A 13,794-nucleotide genomic window follows, 5' to 3' on the forward strand; every position below is an offset into this window, starting at 1 on the left:
CATTCTCTGTGTACAGGTAGCCCTTACTTTGCATGTGCGATGTTAACTGAAACCCCACGTATCTGAACCGGGTTCTTGCTTTGCGTGGTACCCTGTGAAAACCCGGGGTTGCCTATCGACGCAAGCTTCTTATGGAATGTCTTTATTAAAGAGTGCATTTTTCTGTCTTTAGGCTATTAGACCAGCTCCCGAGAGCCAATGTTGTTCTCCTAAGGTATCTTTTTGGGATATTACACAACATTGAGCAGTGTTCCTCGTCCAATCAGATGACTGCATTCAATTTAGCGGTGTGTATAGCTCCAAGCATTCTGTGGCCTCCTACTTCCTGCAGCCCAGAACTAGAAAATGAATTTACAAAAAAGGTAATGAGGTTTCTCATATTTATGCCCTGGGGGATTGAGTCCCCGTCTCGAACCTAAAATTCAGGGTATTAATTCTGAAACACATTTTCTTAAATAACTTAAATACACCTCCTTAGAAATTTGAGTGCATTGAGTGTTTTATACCTATGTTTTATACCTACCTACCTATCCTGGTAGATTATAGAAAGGTGATCTCTTAAGCAAAAAAGTGATAGCAGTTGGGTGACTTCTCTTTTCCCTTTAAGGAGGCAAAAACGCCATGACCGACTTCACCCTTACAGTCATAAGAAAGCAATTGATATATTTTAATATAGAAAAAAGGACTTTGGACTTAGATAAGCCAAGGTTCATTCCTCAGCCCCACCACTTGCCAGATGTGCAATCTTGGGTGAAATTAATTACATTGATCCAGTTTCCTCATCTAAAAAATGGAGGTAGTGATACTACCTAGTTCAGTTACCTCAAATCATACTCCTCTAGTGCCTGGTAGTTAACATGGGGCTTAGGGATATTGATGCCCGTTGCTCCCAACATTCTGCCTGTTCCTTTTCCTTGTCTCTTGGAGCAAGGAAGCTAAGGAAAGTTTCCAGTACATCCCAGTGGAGGTGCAAAGCTCTCCAGTAAAATCTTACCTCTTCCCCAAGCTCCTCCAGGGAGCCTAAGGGAGGGAAATGCCTAGGTAGAGACTAGTGAGGCAGAATGCAAGGGTTCTCTAGCTGTCTCTCTACTTTACAAGAAACCCACAGAGGATGCATAATTCCCACACTTCTGACAACTGCCTTTTACATAGGAAATACATTTCATAAGTCTTTATCTAATAATGATACTTTGTGAATTTTAATGAAGTTTATTTCTTCACCCCAAATGCCCTATGAAGAATGTTTTAAGTTACCCTAATTTTAAAGACCAAGCATTAGTATAAATATGTTAGCACTGAGCTAAGGCAACAGGTGACTTCAGTCCACCAATTAAAAATAATTTCTATGTCAAAACTAGTCTTGTAAGTATCATTGCCTTTTAGGGGGAACTGTTCTGTATACTTTTAAAGGAGACATGAATTTTTCTCAGGATTCTTTTTCATTTTTGGCAAAATCAGGATTTATATGTGACATGTGACTAGTAGATGTGCTATATATGAAAAGCAGCACTTTGTTTTTGTCCTTTTTCATGCAGGTTTCTCTGCTTATCCAATTTCTGATTGAAAATTGCTGTAGGATATTCGGAGAAGAAATCACTTCCCTCTTAGGAGAGGTTTCAGTGAGGTGTGATGCTCAAGAGAATGCGTCAGGTACTGTGAGTGCTTGGAACAGTGTTTGCCGGGGCCGTGGCTGTCTTGGGGCCACAGCTCAGGGAAGGAGGCCCCTGCTCCTCCCTGGACCACCTGAGTGTTAACACTGGTGGGGTTAAGCAATGTGTAAGATGAGGTCCAAAACTTTCAGAAGCATCATCTGGTATGTTTCTGCCCTTTTAAAAAATCTTTACAAAGGTCCCTAATGTCTGCAGTACCACTGCTGTGGCTGAAACTGGCATGAGAAGCCCAGCAGGGAGAGGCAGGCCTGCTCTTCTTCCCCCTCCTCCCTCCGAGCGGCCCAGAGACACTCCAGCCAAGCAGCAGTTTAGAAACAACCAGCACTGTGGGGCCTGGGGCGATTTTGAAACCATTCAACCTTCCAGAATTACTAGTTAGGTTATCTTTGACCAGTTATTCTAGGCCACTGAACATGAATATTTTCAACTATAAATATAGATAACCATAATATCTAACCTCTATGGTTGTTGTGAAGGTTAGGTAAAGTAGTGAATGGTAAAGAGTTTTGCTTAGTAAGGTTTCTCTGAGACTAAATCGTGTGCACTCACCAGCAAGCAGCTCCTGAACCTGGATACACCCGGCATGAATTCCTTTGTCTTTTTTACCATTTCTTGGTATTACAACATGTCCTCATTGCTTTGAGGAAATCTTAATTAAGAAAGCCTATTTCTTCAGGAACTGAGTTAAATTTAGTATAATGCAACATTTTTTTTTTAATTCTGGGAAGACAGTGAAAGTTCCTTTCTTTCTTGAGAGTACGAATTTGAACAATCTATATGAAAGGAGAATTAAATTAACATAGATTTTTTTTTCTTTTTTTAACACAGCATGCAATTTCGGTAAGTAAAAATGTTAATTATAGTTTGATTTTTTTGACAGATATCTCTTGCTTCCAACTGAACGACTCCTCCTATGACAGCTTGGAAAATGAGCTAAATGAGGATGTCGATGCTCCTTGTAGTGACTTGGTGAAGAAACTTGGTCAGGGTAGCAGAAGCATGGACTCTGTGTTAACTCTCAGTGACTATGACCTTGACCAGCCTGAGGTGGAAGGCCTCTTAACCCTGAGCGACTTTGACTTAGACCGTTCTAAAGATGAAGACATTCAAATGGAACGGCCTCTTGAACCCAAGCCGGTGGACCTCACGGGAGTGTATGCAAAGGTCCCACTGCGGGATCAGGCCCGGGCCCCGTCGGGCCTGAGCACTCCTGGCTACCTGTCCACAGCTGCCGCAGGGGTTCCAAAAAGCCTGAGGCGACACCGACGCTCCTCAGAGCCCAGCATCGATTATCTAGATTCTAAGCTTTCGTATCTCAGGGAATTTTATCAGAAAAAGCTACGCAAGTCCAGCTGTGATGCAATTCTCTCTCGAAAAGATGAGGATTATCTGAAGCAAAATCAACCCCTCCAGGAAGAGGGTAAGACATGTTTTAAACAGAGTTTAGTCACAGGCACTGATACCAAGAAAAACGCCACTAATAAAAATGTTAAGAAGAAAAGCTTGTCTGGTAATGAAGGAAATCATGTGAAACTCTTTTCTAAATCCAAGCCAGTGGCCATTTCTGTGGCATCTTACAGTCACATGTCGTCTCAGGACCATCCCGGGAGCCAGCCCTTCGGCACAGACACATCTGGATACTCCCCGACACACACAGCGGATGCCCTCAAGAGCTCGCGGAGGCACCGGCGCTGCTCGGAGCCCAGCATGGATGACCAGCACTGCAAACTGACCTATCTCAGGGGAATTTATTCAAAGAAACAGCATAAAACCAGCTGCGGAGCCGGTCTCCTGCACGGAGAGGAAGCTTATCTGGAGCGGCACAAGTCTTTGCAAATGGAGGGGCAAAAGCTCATTAACCAGAGTTTGGTGATGGGGATTGAGGTGGGCAAGAGCAGTAGCACAAACAGGAACACCGAGAAGGGCTTGCCCCCAAGACTAAATGTTTGCCCGCGGACCAGCTACTCCAGCTTGTCCTCCCCAGGCACTTCCCCCTCTGGCTCGTCAGTGAGCTCCCAAGACAGCGCTTTTTCTCAGATTTCGGAACACTCTGTGTTTACCCCCACTGAAACTTCCTCTCCAATAGATTGCACTTTTCAAGCTCCAAGAAAACAGGAAGAGCTTGCTTCTGATTTTAGCAATTCCAGCCTCATTTCTGCAACTCCTGGTCCCTCATCAGGGCAGGCCAGCAGCCGCCTGGCGTATACGAAAAAGGATGTTGTAGAGTGGCACTCACAAATACATTCTGTAACTCTTCACCCAAGCACATGGTTGAGAAATGGTGTGGCCAGTTTGAAAAACTGGTCCCTCAAAAAGAAGGCAAGGGCGTCCAGACCAGAGGAGAAGAAAGTAAGTTCTCTAAAAGGACCCATGGAGCCACCTCCCTATGCTTCTGGTATTTCAGAAGCCAGCCCACTGCAAGAGACACAGGAAGACATGCCCCAAAGGGCAGCGGAAGGGCTTGGAGCTGTGCAGACAGCCCAGTGGTATAGCTCGTACCCCAGCCAGGACTCAGAGAAGCACTGTAGCTCTCCATTCAGCCTGGTGGAGGATGGACTCAAGCTTTGTGTGAAGTCACACAAGGAAGGAGAGAGCAGTGAGCAGCGCTCTCCTGGTACTCTGCCTTGTAAGAGATCCTCACCCAGCTCTTTGACTGTGGATGATGCACCCAGCCCAGACTTGGGGCCTACAGTGGTTTGTGATATTGGGGACCAGCATTTAACCAAAGACGTTTAACCATAGTTAGAACGTGATATGTACAAGAGCAGAAACTGGGCTAATAATGACATAAAGACAAGAGTACTATGACCCCTTTGTATAAAATACGTGGGATGGGTAGCATAAGGATAATCATTGCTAACACTTAGGACAACAAAAGAATTCTCTTCACTGAGACTATTTGGCAAAAAGTTTAGACTAACAAATTTCAGCTCCTGTTTGGGAGGCTTTTCCTTATTAGAGCATGGGATTGGTCCTATCATGTGTTTTTAGAGATAACTAGCAGGGGGCCAGAGAAAACATCTTCTGTAGGGAGAATATGGCCTACGTGTTGAGTGAGATTCATATCCTGAGGCCAGGATATCATAAGTGAAGAATAAGGACTGTGGAAACGGGGAGGGTGCAGAGAAACGTCCGTGTTCCGTGGAATATGTTTAATAACTAAGCAAGAAAAGGCCACTAATCAAAGTATTAAAAAAAAAGAAAGTATGTCCAGTAATGAAGGAAATCATGTGAAACGTTTCCCTGAATGCAAGCCACTAGCCACTTCTGTGACATTTTCTAGTCACGTGCCATCACAGGAAGACTCCAGGAGTCAGCCCATTGATGCAGCTAGAATGGAATAAACTAGAATATCCAAGAGCCATGAGTATGATAGTTTATTTGTTGGTTGTGTTGGTTGGTTTTTCTGTTGGTGTTCCACTGTTCTTCCAAGGCTCCAGGACACAGGGCTGTGAGGAGGAAGAAGGAAATGGTTGCTTGTTTCAGGGTCCTTTTTAAAGATGCCAGTGCTAGGAACATTCTCCAGAAATGCAACTTTTCCTATTAGGAGGCGACCTCCTGACCTCATCCACTATCCTAGTGAGGCAAAGAGGGCCACACGAAGCTGCTGCCAGCATGCACTCGATGAAGGCTCCTCTTTGCTGTGCTGGGTGGTGTTTTTCCACAGCCCTGCCTCTTTGATTAGCAGCCAGAAACAATTACTGGTAAATCATCCCCTTTCTGACGGCCACTGGCAGTTGAGAGAGCGGTTTTAAAGTTGGCAGTTTACAAAGAGTCACAGAATGGAATCCCCACCAAAGTAGCAGTCAGGCCTTCCTCTCAGACAGTCATTGGCTTTGGATTTTCTTACCTCCACAAGTTTTATATACTTTTGTCCCAGAGGATTCATGGTTTACATCCCATTAGTTTATCTCACATCCATCAATGCTTCTCCCCTCTCTGACCTTAAAGGTCATACCTGTACATCTCCTGGATTATCTCCACGGATTCTTAGGCCTCCCAGCCAGTATGAAAGGATAGAATCAGGAATGGATGTGCATCTCCCTTCATTTCAGCTACTTACAAGAAGTTGCTTAGAACCCATTTAGTCTCTAATTCACCATCAGATGGACCTTTCTCCCACAAACTAGCTTATCCCCAATTATTTTTCTTAGCCACTAGGAAACTTTCATGTCAAATGTTCTTTCCCTGTTGTCCTAAAGGTTTCCTTTTTCAGTTATAGAAAAAAAAATAATAATGTTTTCTGTAAAGTAGAAGTCCTTTCAGTATTAGCTGTAAGTGCTGCCTACCTCTGTGGGACATGGCCCGTGTTGGCCCTAAGCATTGTAATTAACTTTCAGAACTCTGTTTCCAAAGAGCTCCTTCATGACACTGGCCATCTCAGTCACAGATGTGAAGTAGATTGTACCTTATAAACAGCCACTCCTGTATTTAGACTCCTGAGTGTCCATATGCATCTTTTGTGGTATAATATCTAAAGGCAATAGGGATTCATTTCCCTTACCCTTAGGGCTTACTACTGTTGGAACTGCAAGATGTGAATGACATTCTTACAGCTTGGAGTGTCTTTCTGGAAGAAATTGTTTCTCCACTTACAAAATAATAGCTCTGTCCTTTTTTCTTTCATATGGGTGGGTAGAAAATTATCTACCCAATTTGAAGCATAGAAGAAAATAGATGCTGAGGTTTTCAATAACTATTCCTATTCGCTGTGTTCCCTTAGATACTCCTGTAATATTTCATGTGAATAGTTTGTTAATATTGCTGTAAAGTATTATATTGTATGATTTGAAGACAGACTACATGTCATTTTATTATACTCTGTCAATCTATAATATATTAGACTGATGCTTTATCTAAAATGCTTTGAGTTTGTATAATATATCTTGACAAATTTTACTACCATATGTAATGTAATAAATGTGTATTTTTGTACTTGCAGAAACTGCTGCTAACTTTTAAAGTTGTTTGGTTTTCAAGGCACTGATAATGGATATGTATGAAGTCCATGCTGTCTATTAAATAATAAAAAATATACATGCTGTAGAGTTAACAGTCCCTCCAGAGCAATATTGCCCTTTGTAGAATTGTTAATGAACCCAACTTCTGCTTAAGCTTGGAAATTTTATAAAATGTACTTAATATTGAATTGGAACTTTGAACTTTTAGTCATAGACTATGGTCAGTCTTTCTAGAAAAAGAGGGTGTTTTTTTTTTTCTTTTATGTTTTCCTAATCTTATTTACCAAATAAGTCCTGCTTTAGACACATCATCTTCATTTTCTTAGAGATTGTGTTTTAATTTTGCTCCTGGAATCAGATATGGTCTATTATGTTCTCATATCAAAAGAACCATTAATTCAATTTGATCGATTGTAGATCTTCTTACCCAAATTTGAACCATTCTGCCCCGAGTACCCAGTTGACCCCAGACACATCCAGACAATCCAAGATGTCTGGATTCAGGTACCCCAAGACATCAGAACTTATAAAGTCATGTAAACTTACTAAATGCTACCGGTCTCTCATGACTGCTGTATGTTTCCCTTCTCAGAATTCATTGGGGTTCACTCTGTGCAAGTTCAGCCACCACTTCAAAGAGATTCAAAAATATAAACTACCTTAGTCCAGAAAAAGTGATTTGCCCTAATGGAACCCTGAAAGACTACCTACCAACTCCAGTTGGAAATGGCACTGATTATATCTGGGTTGTGTACAGAGACAATGATGTTAATTTCTCTCTAAATTTTACAGAAATACAGATAATTTTGCTTTTAAAAAAGAGTTCGGTCGACTGAAAACACTGGATTCAAGGAATTATCTCACGTGTTTTTCTACTTTTCATGGCATGACATTGAATTTGAAAGGATTTAATGTATCCTTGAACTACTGGCATATTCTGTCTGTTGAAAAGAAACTCTTAAGAATATTATGTATCTTAATCATAATTATGGTAGTAAGTGTTTTACTGATATTTTCCTACCTTGTCATGTTTTAATGGCTTGAGAGGAAGTCTTTGTAAACTGCATAGATCAATACAAAGAAAAAATGGAATAATAAAGTTAGGTAAGATGTTAACTTTCTTTTAATATCTATTCTGGTTATCAGGATATCTCATAAGCTAAGTTTCCTGCTGAAAGGAAGAGTTCTCTTGAGTTCTGTGCTGTCTACCCCAAGTATGAGTCCTACTCATTTTCTGAGCCACCTGTGAGTATAAATCCTTCATCTTTATTGTTTGTGGGTTTTTTTTTTTAATTTTTTTTTTTAACATTTATTTATTTCTGAGACAGAGAGAGACAGAGCATGAACAGGGGAGGGTCAGAGAGAGGGAGACACAGAATCTGAAACAGGCTCCAGGCTCTGAGCTGTCAGCACAGAGCCCGACGCGGGGCTCGAACTCACAGCCCTCACGGACCGCGAGATCATGACCTGAGCCGAAGTCGGCCGCCCAACCGACTGAGCCACCCAGGCGCCCCAATGTTTGTGGGGTTTTTAAAATCCAGTGAGCTCCTTGAGTCTCCATAATGTCAGATGTATGGTAGAATTGGCAGAAGATGTATAATTTGGAAAATTGTGTTGTGAAGTCTCAAAGAGACATGTACAGAGGGAGGTATTAGATGCATATTGTCCCTAACTTCATAGAGTGTGTGTTCACTAGAGCGTACATATGTATGTAGATAATTCAGGGTCGTTTTCCAGCCTATTTAATTTGTGAGGGCAAAGTAAATACATTTTCTGGAGTTTGATTTTATTTCACATGGCAGTATTAAGGTGCAGACACGAAGGGAGGGATTTAAATATTATTTACGTATAGGCTTGATTCTAAATCACAGTAACTTGAAATCAAATTCAGAACTTCTGGCAGCTTCTTGATCTGCTTTGAAGAGTGAATACATTGGCCAAAAACCTGAACTTATGAAATAGACCCATTTTTGAGCAAGTAACATGGATGGTATAAAGAAATACTCTGCCAGGTCACAGGGGCTGTGATTGCTACCGCCTAAAATTTTCAGGATGAAAAGAAACATTTTATATCTCTGTTCAAGAATGAGATGACTGAAAAATAAAAGAAGATAAAAACAGAGAGGGAGGCAAACCATAAGAGACTCTTAAACACAGAGAACACACTGAGGGTTGCTGGAGGGGTGTTGGGTGGGGTGGGTGGGATAAGTGGGTGATGGGCATTAAAGAGGGCACTTGTTGGGATGAGCGGGTGTTATATGTAAGTGATGAATAACTAAATTCTCCTGAAACCAACATTCCACTATATGTTAACTAACTTGAATTTAAATTTAAAAAAAAAATGAGATGACTGAGAAGCTGAATCATCAAAATACGTGAATACAGAGAAGCTAACTTATTGAAGGTACAGTAAATGGAGAGAGGAGGAGGAAAGCTGTGGATGAGCTCATTAATTAAAGCAAGAAACTGAAGTCACAAGGAGTTCAGAGAAAATTGGAAAAGGGGGAAGAGTGAGGCTTGCGGGGAGTGGAGGGTGTCATAAATGATTTAATGCTATTCAGGTAGTTTAATTGTTATTACCAGGTACTCTTCTAGTCCCTAGAGATACAAGGTGAAAAAAAAATTGTTTCAGTCCTCAGGAACTTTAAACAACTAAGGAAGAAATTAGGCTGTGTAGAAGAAAGCTAATAGTAATATTCACTGGGCACTTACCGTTGCCTGCATGCAACTGATAATCAATACATCCTATGTATTGTTTCATTTAATGCTCACAGTAGTCCTGTATGGTGGGTACATTCAGCTAGAGCATCAGCCTGACTGTGGGCTCTTTTTTCTCACCTTTTCACCTTAAAATTGGGATGGTAATAAAACTTCTTCCACAACAGGGGCATCTGGGTGGCTCGGTCTGTTGGGCATCCAATTCTTGATTTCGGCTCAGGTCACGATCTCATAGTTTGTGAGAGAGAGGCCCACATCAGGCTCTGTACTTACAGCATGAAGCCTGCTTGGGATTCATTCTCTGCCCGCGCCCCCCCCCCCTCTCTGCCCCTTCCCAGCTCGCTAGCTCTCCTTTTCTCAAAATAGATAAGTAAACTTAAAAAAAGAAAAACTTCTTCTGTAATAAAGCAGACAAAAGTTATAGGCATGAGGACCAATCCAAACTCTATTTAAAGTTAAGGAAACAGCTAGATATATCTAATATAAAAAAAATAATAACCCAGTATTGGGACTAATCCAGAAAACTATGACAAATGTAAAAATTATTGAGCTGAAAATTTGTTCCAGAGAAAATGGTGTCGACTTGTGTCTCCCTACTTCTCCCCACTAAATACAACTACCAACCCTGGAAATAATACAAAAGACTACCAAAGGAGAACTCTAAATGGTGGTAAGGGGAAGGTGAATTGGTTCAGAAACCTAGGGCTAGAGAAACAGCACAGTAATTGAGCATCTTACATCCCCTTACCCCATAGAAAAAGGCGACCAAAGCCTACCTTTCTCAGCCTGGCAACAGAAGACAGCCCAGATGTGTGCATTTCCCCCGTGATCAATCCAGAGTCCCTCTGACACCTTCAGGTAAGCCAGACACCACCCGCAAGTGGAATAGATGAATGCCCTGCTAACAAGTGGCCGTGGCGAGAGTTATCCTTTCCTACTAGGCCTGAAATCCCTCTTCCCCACTGGGAGATACCAGAATGGCCAGGCAACAACAGAAAGAGGAACCCAGTCAGAACAGGCAGCTCGGCCTGGGAAACATCTCTCTCTCTCTCTCTCTCTCTCTCTCTCTCTCTCTCCGTTCCCAGCTCGCTAGCTCTCCTTTTCTCAAAATAGATAAGTAAACTTTAAAAAAGAAAAACTGATGCCCAGCAGGCATAAGACTCCCCTCCCCCAGCCAAGACACCAAGACAGCCAGATGGCATGGTCAGGAGGCCTCTACCATGAAAAGCACCAAGCCAGGGGAATCTAAGGCCTGTAGGACTGAGAGGCTTCTCTGGCTGAGAACAGATCACAATGACACCAGAGAGTCTAAAAATTAAGTGGCCCATGGACCCACAACTCCTGAATATAGGCCAGGACCTGTGAGTAATAACATCCAAAACATCCAACATTTGTATCTTTGGAGTTCCAAAAAGAACTCCAAAAGGCTGAAACAGTCATTCAGGGAAATGGTGACTGACAACAGCCCAAATTTGGTGAAAGACCAATCTGCACATTCCAGAAGCTGAATAAGACCCAAACTAGATAAAGCAAAACTATATGTCTTAATTAAATGTTTAGAAACTAAAGACAAAAAAAGGTCTTGAAAGCAGACAGAAATGACATCTTACCTATACGGGAACACTAATTTTCAGATTAATCATTTGAAACCACAAAGACCAAAAGAAAGTGGCACATGAATTTTCAAGTGTTGAAAGAAAAGAACTGTTAACCCAGAATTTCGTATGCAGTGAAACTGTCTTTCATGAATTAAGGGTAAATAAGGACATTCTCAGATGAAAGGAAACTTAAGAATTTATCACTAACCGGTATACCCATTAAAGATTGGCTAAAGCAAGTTCTTTAAACAAAAAGTAATAAAAGGAGGAAATTGGGAGCAGTAGGAAGGAAAAAAGGACAGCAGACAGCAGGAGTGAGAGTACTTGATAGACTAGTCTCATGAGTTTCATAAATCATATTTAGTCCTTGAAACAAAAATTGTAGCATCATTTGATACTCAGGACAGGGGCACCTGGGTGGCTTAGTTGGTTAAGCATCTCACTCTTAATTTCAGCTCAGGTCAGATCCCATGTTGGGCTCTGCTGACAGAGCAGAACCTGCTTTGGGATTCTCTCTCCCTGTCTCTTTGCCCCTCCCCCACTTGCATGCACATGCACTCTCTCAAAATAAGTAAACTTTATTAACAAAAAAAAAGATACTCAAGACAATGATATTTAAAAGTGGGAAAAATAAAGAGAGCTAAATGGAAATGGAGTTCTCATATTTCCCTCGAAGTGGTAGAATGTTGACTAGTGAAATAAGATATGATATATATGTATATTTTAATACTTAGAGCAACTATAGAAACTATATATTTGGAGAGTCTATCTCTCTAAAACACGGTAAGTAAATCATGGTGGAATCCTAAAAAAAAAAATGGTTAACCCACAGTAAGGTAAATAAAAAGAGGAACAAGAACCAGAGTAAAAAGAAAAAAAGAAAAGAAAACAAATAAAATGGCATACTTTAGGTCTAACATATCAAGAATTGCCTTAATCACAAATAATCTACATAGACTAATCAAAAGACAAAGACTGACAGAGTAGATTTAAAACAAAACAAAAAACTACCTAACTATATCCTATCTACAGGAAATTTACTTCAAAATTTAATGACCTATGTAGGTTGAAAGTAAAAGGATAAAAAAGATATACCATGCAAACATTGATCAAAAGAAACATTGATCAAAAGTATTAAAATTGGATAAGGTGGACTTGAGAGCAAAGAAAATTGCCAGCGACAAGGACATTCTATAAGAATAAAGGGCTCAGTCCGCCAAGAAGACATCACAGGCCTAAAATGTGTATGCACAAACAACAAAGCTTCAAAATATATAAAACAAAAACTGACAAAACTGAAAACAGAAATAAACAAAACCACAATTACAGTTGAAGACTTTAATGCTCCTCTCTCACTAGTTGATAAAGCAACTAGACAGAACACCACCAATGATATAAAACTCATGAATGCCATAAACTGAAAGCTTAATATTGGCAATTATAGGACATTTCACCCAAAGATAGCAAGATACACATTCTCTTCAATTGCCCATGGAACATAGAACAGACCATGGCCTGAACCATAAAACATTAACATTTTAAAAGAATTAAAATTATGTTGCATATGTTTTCTGAGCACAATGCAGTCAAACTAGAAATCGATAACAAAGATTAACAGGAAAATCTTCAAACACTTGGAAGCCAAAAAACACACTTCTAAATAATCTATTGGTCAACGAGGACGTTTTAAAGGAAATTTTTCTAAATCGTACAACTAAATGAAAATACCTGTCAAAATAGTTGGGATACTGCTAACAGTGTTGAGAAAAATGTATAACATTGAATGCTTACATCATAAAAGGAAAGATCTTAAATCAATAAGCTAACTTTTTCAAGAAACTAGAAAAAGAAGAGCAAGCGGAAGAAAGGAAGTGAGAAGGATTAGAATAGAAACCTATAAAATTGAATATAGGAAAACAATAGAGAAAATGGAAACAACAAGTTCATTTAAAAAATAAAGTATAGGGGCACCTGGGTGGCTCAGTCGGTTAAGCGCCCAACTTCAGCTCAGGTCATGATCTCACAGTTGGTGAGTTCAAGCCCCACGTAGGGCTCTGTGCTGATAGCTCAGAGCCTGGAACCTGCTTCGGATTCTGTCTCCCTCTCTGTCTGCCCCTCCCCTGCTTGCACTCTCTCTCAAAAGTAAATAAACATTAAAAATAAATAAATAAAGTATATAAACCTCTACTGAGACTGATGGCAAAAAAATTGAAAAAAAAACATAAATCACCACTATCAGAACAAAAACAGGTTATCATCATAGATTCTACAGTATTAAGAGGATAATAAAAGAATACTCTGAATAATTTTTACATTCATAAATTTGACAATTTAAAAGAGATGAGAAAATCCCTCAAAAAACACAAATTACCAAGCTTCAACCAAGATAAAAAAAAAATCTGACCATTCCTATAGCCTTTAAATAAGTTGAATTCACAATTTAAAAACACCTGAAAATAATAATAAATACATACACACAAGCTAATAAAGAAAAATCTCTAGGCCTAAATGGTTTCACTGGAGAAGTCTAACAAACATTTAAAGAAAAATTAACACCAATTTACATACAATGTTTTCCAGAAAATAGAAGGGAGCACTTGCAATTCATTTATGAGGCCAGTATTACCCTGATAAGGAAATCAAAAGAAGCCAGTACAAAAACAAAATTGCCAATTAATGTCTCTTATGAACTTAAATGCCAAAAAACAAAAATATTAACAAGCCAAAAACAGTGAATAAAAAGAATTATGTGATATGACCACGTAGAATTATTTTCCAAGTATGAGGGATCGTTTAACATTTGAAAATCAGTCAGTGTTCCCTATGAAAAGCTAAAGATGGAGAATC

At 40.1% G+C, this 13,794-nt stretch overlaps 1 protein-coding gene across 4 annotated transcripts in view; it reads left to right on the top strand.

Annotated features, from left to right (window-relative positions):
* ARHGAP20 (Rho GTPase activating protein 20) overlaps positions 1–6,723 on the top strand; it is a 133,395-nt gene extending 126,672 nt beyond the window's left edge. For all 4 annotated transcript variants that reach the window (XM_049613731.1, XM_049613738.1, XM_049613759.1 and 1 more), the window contains 3 exons: positions 173–362; positions 1,536–1,650; positions 2,551–6,723. In XM_049613731.1, coding sequence (XP_049469688.1) covers positions 173–362; positions 1,536–1,650; positions 2,551–4,406 — 2,161 coding nt within the window. In that variant the 3' untranslated portion in view covers positions 4,407–6,723. The remainder of the gene's footprint in view (positions 1–172; positions 363–1,535; positions 1,651–2,550) is intronic.
* Positions 6,724–13,794: the final 7,071 nt, after the last annotated feature.

This window comes from Panthera uncia, chromosome D1 (genome assembly GCF_023721935.1).
Source record: "Panthera uncia isolate 11264 chromosome D1, Puncia_PCG_1.0, whole genome shotgun sequence".
Taxonomy (NCBI): Eukaryota; Metazoa; Chordata; class Mammalia; order Carnivora; family Felidae; genus Panthera; species Panthera uncia.